The following is an 18825-nucleotide window of genomic DNA, read 5'->3' as shown; positions in this document are numbered from 1 at the left end:
TATATTGGAGGTAGTATTATAGTAGTTATATTCTAGTACATAGGAGCAGTATTATAGTAGTTATATTCTAGTACATAGGAGCAGTATTGTAGTAGTTCTATTTCTGTACATAGGAGCAGTATTATAGTAGATACTTTTGTACATAGGAGACATTATAGAAATTATATTACTATATAGACTTAATCTTTTCATTACAATGATCTGCATCATCGTTCAGACCCTACTAATCAAAATGTCAGTGTCACTCAGCTTTTCCAGAATTCTGGAAGTCAAGTCTAGCTCGCTGTTCAGTTAGTTGGCACTTCCATAACTTGGGTAACAGCAGCCACATGGACGGTCTTGCCGCTTATTCTACAAGAAGATATAATTAAGATAGAACTCTGACAGGACAATCTACAGTAACATTTTCCTATACAGAGTCAGATTCCAATAATCCGGGGGGGGGGGGGGGGGGGGAAGAGACTCCTCAAGCAGATGAATGCCAGACTATCAGGAGCCAGATTAAGGAGTGTCACTGTATACGCTTCTCTCGATTTCTTCCAACACTTGGATCTCTCTTGATGTCGCACTTGGGGTCAGTAGCCACTGTCAACAGTTTACAGAGCCTGGATGACAAAGTGAGCGCAGCAGGAACTACACGCAAAAGATATTCCAGTTTCAGCCGGTTCAAATGAAGATCCAAGCTCCGATATATTTTTGATTCAACTATTACTCGCAGTTGCTTCTAGAAAAGCTGGGTGACCGCCGATATGGCTGCCCTTTCAGCATTCCCAGACTGAACAGCATGTCTGATAAATAATGCAGAGACTCCTTTGAAGGAAGGAAGGAGGTGACAATAACTTTTCAACTTCAGAATAGGAGTTGTCACCAGGTTGGACTCGCGCTACACTTTAAAGATGGCTTTGTTCACACTCTCAAAAAGACTACATCTAAAAATCGTTAACAAATACCCAGGGTGTGAAGCTTTAGGATAGCGGAGGCTATGAATGTTTTAAGAGGAGTTGTTACCTCTCCTGAGGTGTCTGGTTTAGTAAAAGTTGTGGAGGATGTTTAGTTATAACTATGAATTGTACCTCTGTTAGTCCTCCTGGAAATCTATGGGTAACCATCACCATACCCTTTGTCTATAGGGTACGTCTCACTCACTACATAGTCTGGCACGGTCCAATCGGAGCTGACAATATCAGATACACAAAGGAGAGTTACTTAGAACCTCCCGTCAGCCCCACAAAACACATTTTTTTTAGTTAAAGGGATCCTATCATTAAAACTGAATTTTTTGTCCCTATTCTTCTCCCACCTTTAGATGTCTTCTCCGCACCACCGTTCGGTAGAAATCCCGGTTTTCATCGGTATGCAAAATAGTTCACTCGCAGCACTGGGGGCGGTCCCCAGAGCTCAAACAGCACTGGGGGCAGTCCCCAGTGCTGCGAGAGAACTCTCCAGCGCTGCCTCCATCTTCTTCAGGAAAGGCTTCTCTGCGTGTCTTCTTCCGATGCTGGCTTCAAACTTCTAGGCCTCGGGCAGCCGACTGTGCATGCCCGCCGGCTACAAGAAAGTGGCCACTTACAATAATGTGTAAGCGGCCATTTTCTTGTGGCCGGCGGGCATGCATGGTCGGCTTTGCCCTAGGCCTAGAAGTTTGAAGCCAGCGCCGGACGAAGACGTGTGAAGAGGCTGTTTCTGAAGAAGATGGAGGCGGCGCTCGAGAGTTCTCTTGCAGCATTGGGGATGCCCTCAGTGCTGTTTGAGTGCTGAGGACCGCCCCCCGTGCTTTAAGAGAACTCCTTTACATACCGACAAAAAACGTGATTTCTACTGAACGGCGTCCCAGAGAAGACGTCTCAAGGTAGGAGACAAATAGCCTTTCTTAAGGCTATTCTTTCGTGTTAGGGACAAAAAACATGAGTTTTAATGATAGGGTTGCTTTAAATCCTTTTTTTTTCTATCATTATAGGGGTGAACCCATTTTCATATATTCTGGGTTCCCATTTGAGAACACTCATCTATGAGCCTGAGTTGATCCTTGCAGAGGACCCATCTTTTTTTTATATCACTGGGAATGACGCAGTTCCTCAATTCTCCAGTAGAGGAGCTGTGGGGAAAATGAACACTTGATTCAGGGCTCTCTACAAAATACAACAGGATTTCTAGGTCTTCCAGCTACCACAACTACTACAATAAAGGTATGGTTAGGGGACCCCTCTGTGGTTTCAGACTTTGACCTAGTTTCAGCAGGGGCAAAGGTAGCACCCAGGCCTTCTTGTCTGGGAAGGTGGTCCTATTACAGATTGAGCACTGGGGTCAAGAAGCTGCAAGTTAAGCCTCTGGAGGTATCACTGCATAACTAAGCAGGTCTGCCATTCAGGATTTTGGAAAAGTTGAATGATGAGCTGTTTGGGAGCGGAGGAATGATTATTTTAGATTTCTATATATTAGAGGACGCTGACGGCAATTAGAAATCCAAGCACCCCCTCCTCACCCTGCATCTGTTCTGCTTGGTATCTGACATTATCATCCTGACAGTTCAATGAAGATCTGCTGTGCCATCGTTACAGTGACGGCAAAACAAACAACCCCCAGCAGATGGAAGACATCGATGAGGCGTCCTGATACCGTCTTGTTGATTCTTATTACCAAGGAGTCTGGACAGGGATAAAATAACGAGACAAGAGGAATAACGAAGGAGACTTGATGGGTCATGAACAAGTAGGAGCTACAAAAGGACCTTTAGAAGACTCAGGAAGACCAATGGATGAAATGTGATCATGGAAAAAATAGTTGTTAAAGGGTATTTCCCAGAATAGGTCATAGATGTATGATAATTGGGGATCCATCCGCTAGAATGCCCACCATGAGAACAGGGGTCTCTTATGTGAATGGAAAAGTATTACACACGTAGGACTACTGCTCCATTCACGGTCTATTGGATTGATGAATCTTTCTCCTTCAGACCCGCAGACAAGGCTACCTTCCCTCAGTCCCTCCATTCCGTCCCACAGACACAGCATTGTCCATCAACTCCACAGTCATGACTCTCTCCACCAGTCCCGCAGTCACTCGCGACTCTCTCCACCAGTCCCGCAGTCACTCGCGACTCTCTCCACCAGTCCCGCAGTCATTCACGACTCTCCACCAGTCCCATACACACAGTCCTCTCCACCAGTCCCACAGTCACAGTAGTCTCCACCAGTCCCACAGTCACAGTCGTCTCCACCAGTCCCACAGTCACAGTCGTCTCCACCAGTCCCACAGTCAGTCGTCTCCACCAGTCCCAGTCACAGTCGTCTCCACCAGTCCCAGTCACAGTCGTCTCCACCAGTCCCAGTCGTCTCCACCAGTCCCACAGTCCCAGTCGTCTCCACCAGTCCCAGTCGTCTCCACCAGTCCCAGTCGTCTCCACCAGTCCCACAGTCACAGTCGTCGCCACCAGTCCCACAGTCACAGTCGTCTCCACCAGTTCCACAGTCACAGTCGTCGCCACCAGTCACAGTCGTCTCCACCAGTCCCACAGTCACAGTCGTCTCCACCAGTCCCATAGACATAGTTCTCTCCATCACTTTTAATGAGATGGCTATTTAAACCAGTCCCATAAAAATACAAATCTCCAACATGACCCTTAAGCTATACTAATCTATTATGGCTATCTAATCCATTAACTGTAAATGCATTATTCTATTATCTACATTATAAATCTACAAAGTAGCACACCGCTCCTCCCATATGGCTATCCGACAGGTAGGACTGAAGAGAGCTGGACCACAAGCTTTTTGGAAGCAGAAATTAGTCACTCTTGCCCCAAGTTTAGAAACTTTGGTCAATGTAGTCTCTTTGTTCCACTCATTTTAGCTTTCTTGGGAGTTTCGTTTTTTTTGGCTTCAGGAACCCTGCCCAGTTAGTCACAGAGAGTTGTATATTACACTGTATAGCACAATGTTCTCATAAGCCACAGGCACGTGGAGATGATACCATAGAGCAACCTGCCATCTGACGTCTCATCACTCAGTGACTAACACTTGTGGGAAGACATGGAGAAGAAAGCTGGAGGACCAGATCCTGCCACATCAGCCACTTCACCCCCTACCTGGAGTCATACTGGTTCACTGTACAGACTGACTAATAATATATCTCACGTGGTATTGCCATACAATGCAGCATACAAAGACAATATTAAGAAGAGTATTCCCATGTGAAGTATGAGGGTCACCCATAATCCCATAGAAGTGAACACAGAAAGCCACGCATGGGGTCTCCTGTTCACAATATAGATGCAGGTCTTAGTGATACCTATTGGATACCTTTGGCGTGTCTTAAGTCTTAAATGTCCAAAATAGGAATACCCATTTTTTTCACTTTGTGACCACATACATATAACACTGCTTAAATGTTGTGGTTTTCATGGAAGCCTCGAGCAGACAAAATAAGTAGAGTTTCTAGTCTACGCAGGTCACGTGCCAGCTTTTCTATACAGACTGGGGCAATATAAGTTATCTCATTATCATTAGACAGTAGGAGATACAGTCAGAGCAATAAGTGAAACTTTTCACCGGCCACAAGATCAGACCGGGTAAGCCATTAACTATAGTTCACTTATCAGCTTTACTGTATAGACTGGGACAGAATAAGTTAAGTCACTTCAATATTATTACAGGGTGAGAGATACAATAAAAGTGACCATTGAAAGTTTTGACTGACCAAAAAAGCATACAAGATAAGCTGAGGTTTCCAATTGTCTGTAGCTCACTTGCCAGTTTCTTGTATAGATTAGGACAGAATGACTAAAGCCACTTCATTATCATTATTATGAGAAACATTAGCCCTTCTGACCCAAGGTAGGAGATACAATAAGTGGAATAGTACTGGCTTACAATAGCCACAACAGACAAAATAAGCTGATATTTCCTATTCTCTGTAGCCGTCTTGTCAGCTCTGCTGTACAGACTAGGTCAGATGAGTAAAGTCATCTCATCATCATTAGAGATAAAATAGAGCTAATAATGCTTTTTACGCAACCCCCCGGTCACCTCCTAGTATCTGGAGAGGGCTGAACACCGTCCCCAAAAACATTTGTCTGCAGATCAGTGTCTTTCCCTTTTGGAGGAGATAGGAGATTAAAACCAAACCAGAATATATTATCACTAGGTTTCTTGAAAACCTGGCACTACAGTAAAGTAAGATTGGACCAAACTGACCTGAGGCCTTATCTCCCTGAATGGGAGGGAGGGACTGCTGTGCAGGAACTCCCTGAATGGGAGGGAAGGTCTACTGTGCAGGGACTCCTGTGTGGGAGGGAAGGACTACTGTGCAGGGACTCCCTGAATGGGAGGGAGGGACTACTGTGCAGGGACTCCCTGAATGGGAGGGAGGGACTACTGTGCAGGGACTCCCTGAATGGGAGGGAGGCTCTACTGTGCAGGGACTCCTGTGTGGGAGGAAGGAACTACTGTGCAGGGACTCCCTGAATGGGAGGGAGGGACTACTGTGCAGGGACTATGAACATGGAAGACCTCGATTACTCTAGCAGCATTGCTTTGCATGTGACCCACTGCATAAAACCTAACACATATACTGTACTTCATTGCCTTATGCTCATGTATCTAACCATCGGCCGCCTCAGCTGCTTCCACGTTTCTTCATGGTTCATGGTTCACTTTAAACAACACATTGACCTTTGGGGTTTTCCAGGCCACAGCTGACTCCATATGCCGTATGAATAATGCTTGCAGACCTATATTCTACATCTTGACCTTAATACTTGAGTAATTATATTGCACTACAACGACTATAATCACGAGCAACCTCCTTCCCGCCATATAAGACAGACGTGTCCGGATAAAGTAAACTCATCTGCACTTGTGCAAGAAGATATCGACTCTTCATGTTTAAGAAGTGAAGATTATGGAGATTATAGAAGCTTCTGAACGCTTTGGAAGTCTAAGCCCCCCTTCCATATGCAATGCATGGCCTATACATTATTTGTGAGTCACAATGTCAGAAAGGTTATAGAAAAGCAGCGGAAAGAGGTGTGAGAGGCGGTGACTAAAAGCATGTGAGTGAAAGGCAGGAATGTACGAAATGTTGTCATATTGATTGGACTCTCTGGTTTCAGCAGCTGCTGCCTTCCTGGGTTATCAATGACACGGGCTGGAATCCGTGAGACTCCTGTCCGTGTGATACGTGAAATACTTAAAGGGAGTCTTTCACCAGAATTCGGCTCATCAAAAACCTGGCAGATAGATAGGTTAGGGTCATCTTAATCAAACGATGATTTCACCTTCTGAATTTGTTCCTCCGCGTCCAAGATATTGCTGTTTTTGTTCATATGCTAATGAGCTATTTGGAGTAACGAAGGTTGCCATTGCTCCAAAGAGGTAAGAGGCCACACCCTTGTTGCTCCAAAGAGCTAATTTGCATATTGGCAGGGCTATCTAAGCAATGAAGGCAATGGGGAAAACACTGTTAGGTGACTAAGTGTAGGGCTCTTGTGATAGACTTAGAACCTGTGCTATTATAAGATAAGATAAGATAAGATAAGATAAGATATTTTTTTAATAGTTCCACCATGGGGAAATTCAATGTAGATAGTATATTACAAGAAAGAACACAGACGAGCACAGAATAGCAGATAGAAAAGATACTAGGAGTCATAGCAACTAAGAAGAAAAGAAAGACTTCAGGATCATTTAGTTCTCTGTGCGGAGTGTTGATTATTCAGCCCGACCACAGTTGGAGGACACGAAGAGGGGGGCACAGCATGTAGATATTATAATGCTATATAATCTATGGGCATCATGTTATAAAGCAGGATTAATATATAGGTTTATGGGTACTACTGCATCGAGCATACAAGATAACAGTCAATCACTGAATAGGCCCGTCCACTGGACTCCTTAGCATAGATAGAACAGAGATTTCAATGAATAGAAGTTATATTAAATCTTTCCTTACTAATCTATATACCAGTCTGCTCATCTCTATAACATACTAATGGAAGATTGGGTTACATACATACGATGACAGGTTCCCTTTAAGAGCGAGAGGTCTTTAGACTCCTGACCACCTATATCCAATATCTATATACGGTTACAGCTATAAATTTTACTGTAGAGCATGTCACGGCTGAATCCTAACCGGCATCATACATGGTTTGTGATCACAGTGGTCCACATTACGGTGCGCCCTTATGGTCATACCACTAATTTTTATAATCAGGATGGGGCATCGCATGGCAGTGCACCATTATTATGGGATCTCATGTGTGATGGTGCTCATGGTGTCAGTAGGCAGTTATTATGGCACGATCCATCATGTTTGTAGCTAATTGTGATGGCATCCTACGTGTAGGTATTTTGTGCATTGGGATGGGGCAACACCTGCCAGTGCTTTTGTGATGGCATCTCATGACTCAGTGTGATGGTGACTTTAGTGTTAGCAGGTTCACGACACGTATCAGCGTGTGAGGACTTTCTGAGTGTCATAGAAGATTGCCAAAGTGGTTACGCAGGAGGGCATATACTGTATGAGGGCACCAAAGGGGCATGATATTGTAAGGGTGAGCTACGGAAGTATTCTACTGCTGTGGGTGCACTAAGGAAGTATTATACTGCTGGGGGTGTACTAAAGGGTAATATACTGTAGGGAGCACTAAGGAAGCATTATACTGCTGGGGGGACTAGGGGGGCATTATATTGTAGGGAGCACTAAGGAAGTATTATACTGCTGGGGGGACTAAGGGGGCATTATACTGTAGGGAGCACTAAGGAAGTATTATACTGCTGGGGGGGGACTAGGGGGGCATTATATAGCACGGAGCACTAAGGAAGCATTATACTGCTGGGGGGACTAGGGGGGCATTATACTGTAGGGAGCACTAAGGAAGTATTATATTGCTGGGGGGACTAGGGGGGCATTATACTGTAGGGAGCACTAAGGAAGTATTATATTGCTGGGGGGACTAGGGGGGCATTATATAGCACGGAGCACTAAGGAAGTATTATACTGCTGGGGGGACTAAGGGGGCATTAAACTGTAGGGAGCACTAAGGAAGTATTATACTGCTGGGGGGGGACTAGGGGGGCATTATATAGCACGGAGCACTAAGGAAGCATTATACTGCTGGGGGGACTAGGGGGGCATTATACTGTAGGGAGCACTAAGGAAGTATTATATTGCTGGGGGGACTAGGGGGGCATTATACTGTAGGGAGCACTAAGGAAGTATTATATTGCTGGGGGGACTAGGGGGGCATTATATAGCACGGAGCACTAAGGAAGTATTATACTGCTGAGGGGACTAAGGGGGCATTAAACTGTAGGGAGCACTAAGGAAGTATTATACTGCTGGGGGGGGACTAGGGGGGCATTATATAGCACGGAGCACTAAGGAAGCATTATACTACTGGGGGACTAAGGGGCATTATACTGTAGGGAGCACTAAGGAGGTATTATACTGCTGTGGAGACTAAGGGTGCATTATATAGCACGGAGCATTAAGGAAGCATTATACTGCGTGTGGGCACTTATAGGCCAAAATACTATGTGGGTGTCCTAAGTCCCATTATACTGTGGGAGCACTAAGTAATAATTATACTGCGTGTGGGCCCTTAGAGGGCATTATACTGTCTTGAGCACGAAACACATATTATACTGCAGGTGGGGACTAAAAGCTCGTTCAGAGAGTTGACATCTGATTTTGGCGCGGAATTCACCTCAAAATCCGCTGCCATAAACGGCTCCCATTGACTTCAAAGGGAGCCGCTTGCTTCTTTTTCCGCTAGCTAGTTGCGGAAAAAAAGTGCCCCGTTTTGGACGAATACCGGTTCTCATTGGGAAGTCTTACTGGCAACCAGAAAAGTATGCAAATTAACTTTCTTCTAGAAGGAAGAAAACTTTCCTAATAGGTGCTCCTTGAGATGATCATAGAAATATGTAGAGAACATTTCCCTGGAAGTGATGCCATTTCATCACACCAAATATTCAGGCGCTCTAGCGTTGCATAAAGTATTGGCATTATTATCATCCTGCCCGCTTGTATGACTTCTGACTAAAACAGAAGGTATCTGAAAGGTCATAAATACTTGGAGGCTGTAGGACTACAGACGCCCCTATGAATGTTTTACTGAAGCAGCTGCTGGCCGAGCATGCCTAAGAACGTCACCCGGTGCCGAGTCCAGACCGCCGCTGCGCTGCTGAGGTAGCCGACTCTGCTCAGTATCATAATGTTTGTGTTACACTATGTGGCAGGGGATAGACAAATAGCAGCAGCGGGCAAGGGACCTGGATGGGCTGCGGGCCATGACAAACCAATTTGTCCAATTTCTAATGCAAGAGTGACAGAGAACATCAGATAAAGGATATTGCGCAGCCATATTTTTCCACATGGGTTTCGGGGGCCTGTGGGCACATCTCATACTTTGATAGGAGGGTAGAAGCGGAGAAAATCCATCAGTACAAATGGGGCAACTGCACACGAACCTTGTACATTCCCTGCCCGTGTATTACATTGCAGTTCTTCCATCGCTCTCAGTTACTGGTGGATTGGCAGACTGGTAAGGGATTTTCTAGACCCTCTTCACGTCAGATTAATAGGTAATCTGTCAAGGTTTATGCAAACCTGTCCCAAAGTGGGCGTTCTTGACTATTCTTGATCAGTTTGAGGGCAGGACCTAGGCCCCACGCACAAAGGGCAACCCAGATGGGAAAAACTTGGTCCGCACATATTCCAGTCTGAAATTACCCAAGAAATGGGAGTTCTTGCATCATGGTAATCTATGGGAGTCACTGCCCATTTGTGGGGTCACGGTCCCTTATTATATACAGTAGGGACAGTAAGGATACATGCACATGACCAAGTCTGCAGGCCAATGAGGGGCTGATTTAATAGCAGAATGCACTTGGATGACACTCTCCATTGACTTCAATGGGGGTTCCGTTTCGTACCGACGTCACAAAGGAGGACCGGACGGTGGTGGAAGACAATGAAGCACCAAAAACTGGTGAGTATGGGGTTTTGTTTTGTTTTTTTCACCTATCCCGCCCTCATATACAAAATAAAAAAAGCAGTATTCTAAGAAAACCCTTTTAAATATTGGTCATCTATTCTTACGATAGGTCACCAATATCAGATTGATGGGGGCCACACATCTAAAATCCCCACCACTCAGCTGTTCTTGGGGTTGTCCCGTCAAGACAGTTATCCCCTATACACAGGACAGGGGAAAAAAGTCTGATGGCTGGGTTCACGGAAATATCAGGACAACAAGAAACCCAAAGTTCCCCCTAAGGCCTTCTTGTGATTGGAGCATCAATGTGAATGTGTGACGTCTTTGGGGCAACAGGATGTAATGCCCCGTCATGTGAATAGTGAATAAGCATCCATAACGGGACAACCACTAAGTACTGATATATCATGTTCATTAGTCATGTGGCCTCTCTGCATCTCTGTCCCATACAAGTGAATAGGGCCACGCATAGCCAGTATACAAGGCGCTGTGCTTGGCAAGCTGCAAAGAGGCCATAGTGTTCCATGGGGGTACCAGGTGTCAGCCATCAATATCATAATCCTAGAAAATCCCTTAAAGTGCTAGAAACTTTAAATTAGTTCTAGAGCTAAACGAATCGAAGCTGAGGAAGTGGAATTAGATCCAAATTTCAGGAACTATTCGATTTGCATCGAATATGGATTTCCTTACAGTTCGTGATAAGGAATCGCACAGCTCTGATTGGGGGATTTTCACCCCCTTTGATGCTGCAGTCAAACATGACCGTGGCATCCAAGGGGTTCCGCCATGCTCACCTGTCCTGGGCTCAGCATCCACTCCGGAGCTCTTCCGGCCAGTGACTGTTGTGGCCTGTGATTGGGTCCCCAGCGGTCATGTATAATGACATTATTGTTCACTGAGGCCCAATCACGGGCCGCAGCAGTGACGTACGACCAGGAATGTTAGAAGTGTTACATACGGCTGACCCACGCACGCACAATTTCTGTGTGCACACCATGCTTCCGCGTGATTTGCGCAAAGTCCTACCCCGCAGCGCCCTACTATTAGAGCGGATGTTGGGATGGGGTTAACGCTATTCACTGCTAATTCATTCCGATCAATTCAATTGGTATCGGGAAATTCGGTGAAGCTGCCGATTCAAATTTTTGAAAAATTTGCTCGTTTTTTTCCGGAGTTTGAGAAGAGTCTAAAAGTTGCGGTGACTTTATGATGTAACAAGGATCAGACAAACAAAAACACCACGCTCCGCATCAGATGTGTCAGGCAAAGAACAAGCGTGGTACAAAAGCAATTTTGCTGCCTACACTTTCTCCGCACGTATCAGCCTGAATCTTTGTTATTATTTATCTGCTGGTTTAGGACGCCTTTTCCTATCACGTTAACTATTTGGTAATCACAGCTTGCCAAGCACAAGCCGTTTTGTTCGGTCGCGTCCGCGGCTGAGAACGTACAGCAGGTCTGAAGAGTCAGGGAAGCAGAAAACTAGAGCGGGGTCATTTAGGGCCATCACAAAACAATACGAGCAGAAAGACTCTGCACATATAGAGCTCAGTGGAGGACGGGGAGAGTTATTGGGAACATGTAGACTGTCGCGGATCAGAGGAACATGGCACATTGTGTTTTCTGGGCTCCGATATAGGCCAGAAACATTCGCCACCTTTACCATCTGGAGCTCCGTACATTCTTCAATAGGAACTACTCCACTGATTCCGGCACAATTGGAATTTTTTCTCTAGCCCCCACCATTCCTGAATAAACAGTGCTGTTCGTTTTGGTTCCGATAGGTTAACTAGACTCTCTAATGTCAAGTGGGTGGTATCAAGAAGGAGAAGGCAAGGGGGTGTGACTGGCACCATCCGCCTATGATTGGAGGTCTTAAGCTCTTTCATTCAAGTGATTCCGGCAGGTGCAGAATTTGGACAAGTGGAACATTCCTGAAGATGAGTTTTCAGCTAGGAAAACGTCCTCTGTGTAAACTTCCCCTTGGTCACACCCCTTTGACTGATGCTGCTTGATACCACCCACTTGACATAAGGGAGTCTACTTAGCATCAAAACTAACCACACTGATTGCTCAGGAATGGCGGGGGCTAGAGAAAGAATTGTATCTGCGCTGGAATCAGTGAAGCAGCAGCTATTAAAAGGTGGATCTTGGTAGAAGCGGTGTAAGTGTATCAGATCAGATTAACAAACTGGCATGCTTTACGTCTGGTGTGGGGACTGGTGTAGATTTTTAGTTTTGGAGCATGGAACCTTAGAAGATACAGCAGAATAACTATGAGGTGAGAGCTTGCAGGTGGGTACATGTGGCACCAGCGGGTATAGGAAACACCAATCTTAATAAATTCCCTAGAGGGAGGCCTTTGGTTCCTATTGGGTCATGAAGGTATGGGGGAGCCCAAGATTAAAGGGATTCCAGACAGTGACATCATGTCTTTTGGTCACATGGCAAATGTAGCCACTATACAATGTACGGTGCTGTGCTTCGTATATAGAGAAGAGGCTGCAACCAATAATATCATGGGCAGTCTGGTACAGGCCCATGGGTCTTGCCATCACCAACGTGGGACAAGACTTGATTGTGGTAAGTGAGCAGTTGTTAGGAAAGCACCAGTAGGGGGCACCTCTCCATTATGTAGCCCTTTAAATCACAGATCCGTTTCCCCGGCCTGTCCTCACAGCTGGAGAGGAGTTATGTGCAGTAATAAATAGCCCATCAGCCTTTCAAGGAGACAGTCAGAGGGTAGGAAGCTGTCAATACATCCTAAGACGCTGCCCAGCGGAAGAGAGAGACGCAAGGTGCCTCAAACTTACCTTCAGATTCTACTGAAATAACACCGTATATGCTTGACCAGGAACTCCTGTATTGTAGCTTATACAAATAAATATAATACTACACCTATGTCCATATACACACATTTACAACCAAATATTTATATTCAGTGTTCAAATAATACCACCATACAATGCCTAAATAATACTGCTATACTATGGCAAACACCACCATACAATGCCTAAATAATACTGCTATACAATTGGCAAACACCACCATACAATGCCTAAATAATACTGCTATACTATGGCAAACACCACCATACAATGCCTAAATAATACTGCTATACTATGGCAAACACCACCATACAATGCCTAAATAATACTGCTATACTATGGCAAACGCCACCATACAATGCCTAAATAATACTGCTATACTATGGCAAACACCACCATACAATGGCTCAATAACACAATGCCTAAATAATACTGCTATACTATGGCAAACACCACCATACAATGGCTCAATAACACAACGCCTAAATAATACTGTCACGCTGTGCTTAACATCGCCATACAATTCCGAAACAATACCAACAAGCAGTTGCTAATACCGACATTCAATGTCTAAACAATACAGCCATAATATACCTAAATAATACCGAGATACATGACATCAATAACACAGGTAGAGAATGCGTAAATAATACCGCCATACAAAAAGCCCAAGTAATATTAGCTGAATAATACTGACATACAGTATCGGAATAATTCTACCGTATAGTACCTACGTACCGTAACGCCGGTTTTTGAAACCATCACTGAATATTAGCAAATAATGTAAAAAAAAAAAAAAAAAAAAAAAAAAAAAAAAAGAACAACAACTTTTTATTGTCGCTGAACCCAAAAAATGTGTAAATCAAATATAATCCTTGTTTTACGGTATGGGTAGAACAGCGCCTCCTATTGGTACCCCCAATTATAAAATCATCCCCCAACAATATGTTCTATATACAGAAACCTGACCCCAAAGGGAAACCTCAATCATCATATAAACACATCAGTGACGTCCCCATAGATAACCAATCATGGCGCTAGAAATTTCCAGAAATCCGTTATTTCCCATGATGCATTTCCATTTTTCCTACAGTGGGTGGGGCTTAGTAGTCACATGACTATATGCACCTGATGACTTGGGGAGGGGGGGGGGGGTCAGTTCACATCGTCGTTCAATCAAGTTCTTCTGATCCATGTGACCAACAATACAAGGGACTCGGAGGGACCCTACTGGAATCCATCAGGGCAACAACAAAAAAGTTAGACTTGCAGGACGTTTTTTTTTTTTTTCCATGTATTTGGCGCTGGAAAGATTCCAACACAGATGTGAACGCAGCCTAACACAGCTCACATATGCAAAATATTAGGAAAATGTGTCATTGGCATATCCGCCACCTGTTCCTACATTGTTGAAACCATATTGTAACCCAAAGCCTTACCAGTGCGGAGGTATAGACCGCAATGCAAACTAAATCACGTCCAACTATCATGGCTTCGAGGACAGGACCGTAGTCAGGTCATCAAACTGAGTCCTATCTGCTTCCGGGAAAGTTGGGTGACCATGTAATGGCAGAACAAAGCATTGACTTGAGGTGCGGAAGCGTTTCACAATCTATTAACCACCATATTGGTTTCCCATCAGAGCCGGGCTATACAGTACTGTATACGTGCGGACTACACGACCCGGCTCCAGAGTCACCGCCACCTAGAAAGGCAACGCCGAGTTATTCGCACATTCTTCTCTTTATCATCTCTCCATCTCTTGCCTATATAAGTGAAGGAGCTCCTGGGACTCGCAGAATAAACACATGATCCATGGAAAGATTCCTCCTTTTATACAGCCCCAAATAGGGAGGCGGAGGGGGGTCTGGGGGTGTCGGGGTTAAACAGTAAGAAGGACTACCAAAAACTTAAACAATAGAAAGATTACCTGCCACAGGCCCTGCTATACACACGACAACAAGTAACAATTCCAGCGATGGGGTGACAACCTATAGGGCCACCCATATGGACCCCGAGTTGTCAAAAGCAAAACTCAGGGGTGATATTCGAGACTACATACAAATCTAACAGTCTGGGAAAGCTGGGTGGCAAACCCTTTACTAGAGGCCATGTTGGTCTGTACTCAGCTTTCCGAGAATATCATACCAAGAATGTTTTTGAGAAAGGATAAAGAATCTACATAAGAAAATCTATTCTATATAAATAAATATAGATCCGCCATCTTAGTAATCTACGCCTACATACAAGGTCATCAACACCACGAAAAAAAATTAGGAGTTGCACTACGGACGTATAGAATTATCTAGATATTAATAGAATTTGCAATTTTGTATCAAAAATTTTGGAACTGAATTTTATTAACTAGGCAACTATGAAAAGACCGGGTCCCCAAAAAGTCCTAGCAGAGACACCATAGGCAGTTAGGAACGTAGAACGGTACAATTTATACAAAAATTCAAAAATTTGAATATGTAATTTAAAAAAATAAAACAAAAAACAGCAAGGTAAGGTATATTGCCAAGGCTCGGCCCCAGATACACGCCGCCTGTTACTTACCGTGTCGTTTCCAGACGCGGATCCAGAATTTCCAGCACTGTTTTGCCCTTGGTCGCTATCTTGCCCTTCACTCCCACGAGTTACCAGTATCCTAAAATGCGGCTGCCTAATATTTTGCTCTTGCCTAATTTTGAACGATCGCCCCTGTCCCTGCAAGGTTCGTTCTCTGGAATCATTCTGACAGTTGTCGGTCAAGTCCTGACTGCAAGACCTTCCTTCCATAGTCATCCCGTTCTCCACGGGGCTGATGGTCTCCGGACGCGGTTGCAAAGGGTAGGAGGTACTCCTTTCCAGGCGAATACGAGGATATCGAACCAGTCGGTCTCCTTTCGTACCGGTAAACCCAAAATTATACTCTCCCCCCAGGCTACAGTTGGTAGTCTGAGATTGTTGTAGTTGGAAAACAAAACATCGCTTCCCTGGACTTCCAGAGGTATCCGGCAGGTGCTGTAGGGACCAACGTCTCGGTTCGGCGTTGGACCCATTTTGGGTGTCGTGGTTTGGGGATACCAGTCTCACCTGTCGAATATCGGGGCTGTGAGTCTGGCTGTTGATTCGGACCCCACCGATGGTGCATGTAGGTACACTGACCTCTTCCTCGCCATCGGTGCCATAGTTCATATTCCCATTTTGCTCCACAAAACGACGTCCAGAAAGTCTTGGTGGGAAGGAGACGGCCCCGTTGACTTGTAGCCTCCCGGACTCGTATACATGTGGAGGGGAATTACTAGGAGTATCCTGCGGAGTACTCACAGTGGAGGAATTTTTTCTTACTGCCGATATGTAACGTTCATTGAAGTCCTCAAATCCACAGGAAAGCACCTCTTCCGAGAACTCCGCGCTCTCGTCGGCGCCGTCGTTTGGCCCTTTCCTTTGGAGAGAGATCTGCATGGAAGAACTTCTGGTCGGGCGCACGTCAATGTTCTGCAGCAGCTGTGGAATAAACATGGATGTGCTTCTTTTCAGAGCCCCTTCTTCTCCTTCTTCTTCTTCTTGGAAATCTCTGTCTTCGTAGTGTCTTGTGAAGACGTGAGTTCCGTTCCTTCTCGGCAGGGTATGGAATGCCATGAAAAAGTCATCGTCTTTCTCCTGGTCTAGGACGTCTGACTCGGGAGCTGTGTTGCTTCTGCCGGAGCCGAAATGAAACCGTAGCCGGTGGGCCATGGTTTAACGACGGGCAGGAAAAAGTAAGAGGGAGCGAGGAGGTCGCAGGCTCTGCCAGCAGTGAAAAACCAAAAACATAAACTCCAAGAAAAAGTGTCCCATCTGCCAAACTGTTAGCACTGCAGTACTGATAGCGACAGATAGCAGAAATAGCCTAAGTGACAAGCGGCATTCCAGGCATGATTGGATAAGAGGAATCAGGGCTTCTACATACTGTGACATAGGGTAGGGTGACTGGAGTCATGTGACGCTGTCCCCCCTCGCCACTGGAAGCAAAGTTTTTTTCATTTAGGATTTTTTTTTTTTTTTTTTCCTCTTGTGTGTCCAACAAGCGAGAGCTTGAAACGGCACCTTCCCAGCTGCTACTTTTCCATCAGAAGCACCGGTGGGAGAACGTTCACATTCGTGGCTGCTGTAAATCTAAACCGCGTCGTGTTCATTGGGCACTTGGCTCTTGGCAAGAAAAAAGGGAAAGTGAAAAAAAAAAAAAAAGTGAGAGAAAACACAGGCGCGCTTCACAGCTACAGTAAACTTTGTGAATTACCTTCCGCAGCTATTCCCTATATGATCAAGAGCCGGGCTGCTACGTAGATACACTAGAGATGAAAAATAGTCGTCTGGAGGGAAGGGGGGGGGGCAGATATCTGGGTTTCTTCTAGGCAGGACACAATAGGATTTTTAGAGATAGAATTTTTTATATATATATATATATATATATATATATATATATATATATATATATATATATATATATATATATATATGTATGTATATTTTCAAGACTATATCAAATTTGGTAGGGATTCTTATCGGGGCTGTGTAGTCGTAGTCAGGGTAAAAAAATAATAAAAAAAATAAAAGTTAATCGACTGACTTCCAAAAAAAAAAAAATTATATAATAATAATAAATATATTTATTTAATAATTAATTTATTATTATTATTATTATTATTATTATACAATTATTGATCTTGTATAGTTCTATGAATAGTTGGTTACTTATTTACTTTCATAAGAATTCATTAGCTTTTGTTCCCCTGGAATTAGAGGAATTTTACTCCTTATATGAAGGAGTCAGTGTGCCAAACCACTATTTTTCCGTAGCTCTGACTTGATAGTTCTGGTTCTCACACATGTCACAGTGCCACAGCTGTCTGCAGGTTGTGTGAGGTATTGCAGCACAGTTCAGTGTAGGCGAGTTGCAGTACCCGACTCTACCTTTTGAACAGGGGTGAAGCTGTTGTATGGGTCAGTATAAGTTTACCAAGCAGGATAAAACGTAACAACGCCTGTGGAAGTCATTGAAATAGAATCGGGCAAAATTGTATCTTAACCAGCTTTATTGGAGAATCCTTCAGTTGTGCCCCCTACTATGTGCTTAGAGTTGCTCAAGAGCAGAGATCCCTGGTTTGATCCAGGGTCCAACACCCAGCACCCCTAATATTTGCACAGTGTACAGAGCCAGAAGACAGCCCCATATACTGTGTAGTGACCATGTGGAACTACTCCAGCTCAACTCCATTCAGGAAGGTTTTGGGTGTCGGACCTCCATGACCTACACTAAGGATGGCCAATTGATATCCGATTTTAGACAACCCCTTTAAGTCTCATGGAAGCAATAACTCTAGGGGGGAGGGGGTCACTTTAAAAAGCATGCCTTCCATCTGCAACAAAAAAAATTCTCTTCAGGCTAAGGCCCCACGTTGCAGAAATGCAACTTTTTTGTTGCAAATTTTGCTGCAATTTTTTGGAACCAAATCCAGTAATGACTACAGAAGGAACGAGCAATATAAAGGAAGTTCTTATACTTCTCCTTTCTGCTCAATCCACGTCTGGCTTTGGCTCAAAAAACTGCAACAAAAGAAAAAGCCAAAAGCAGTTTTCTGGAACCTCTATATTGGATAGGTCGTCATCATGTGAATAATGGAGGTCTTGACACTCACTGATCAGCTGCAGAATTTTGGTACACACTGCAACCTCCTTACTATCAGGCATAGCGCCGTCCATTATATAAAGGCTGTACTTGGTATTGCAGTCACTTCAATAGGACTGAACCACAAGACCAATGAACAGCCATCCACGCAGAGAATAGACTGCAGCCTTTGTGACTATTTTTTGGGGGCGAAGCATATGGCTGTATTATGTAACCCACACGGATCGTCCCCTGGTTTCCCCCAATTTCTGAATGACCTAGTTATAGACTGATACAGTAGAAGGAATAGATCACTGCGACAGATTTACCAGTTCAACCGGTTCCCCGACAACTGGATACCT

General features: G+C 44.5%; 1 protein-coding gene across 5 annotated transcripts in view; it reads right to left on the bottom strand.

The window, feature by feature from the left end:
- Window positions 1-18825, bottom strand: part of NEDD4L (NEDD4 like E3 ubiquitin protein ligase) — a 217193-nt gene that overhangs the window by 83930 nt on the left and 114438 nt on the right. Inside the window, exon 1 of one of the 5 annotated variants that reach the window (XM_075268352.1) lies at window positions 15388-17000. The exons of 3 other annotated variants lie outside the window; for them this stretch is intronic. In XM_075268352.1, coding sequence (XP_075124453.1) covers window positions 15388-16551 — 1164 coding nt within the window. In that variant the 5' untranslated portion in view covers window positions 16552-17000. Of the gene's footprint in view, window positions 1-15387; window positions 17001-18825 lie in introns of those variants that run through there. One more of the 5 variants, XM_075268343.1, reaches the window with a different exon arrangement.

Source organism: Leptodactylus fuscus, chromosome 1, assembly GCF_031893055.1.
Source record: "Leptodactylus fuscus isolate aLepFus1 chromosome 1, aLepFus1.hap2, whole genome shotgun sequence".
NCBI classification, from domain to species: Eukaryota; Metazoa; Chordata; class Amphibia; order Anura; family Leptodactylidae; genus Leptodactylus; species Leptodactylus fuscus.
This window is presented reverse-complemented; position numbering and strand designations above follow the sequence as displayed.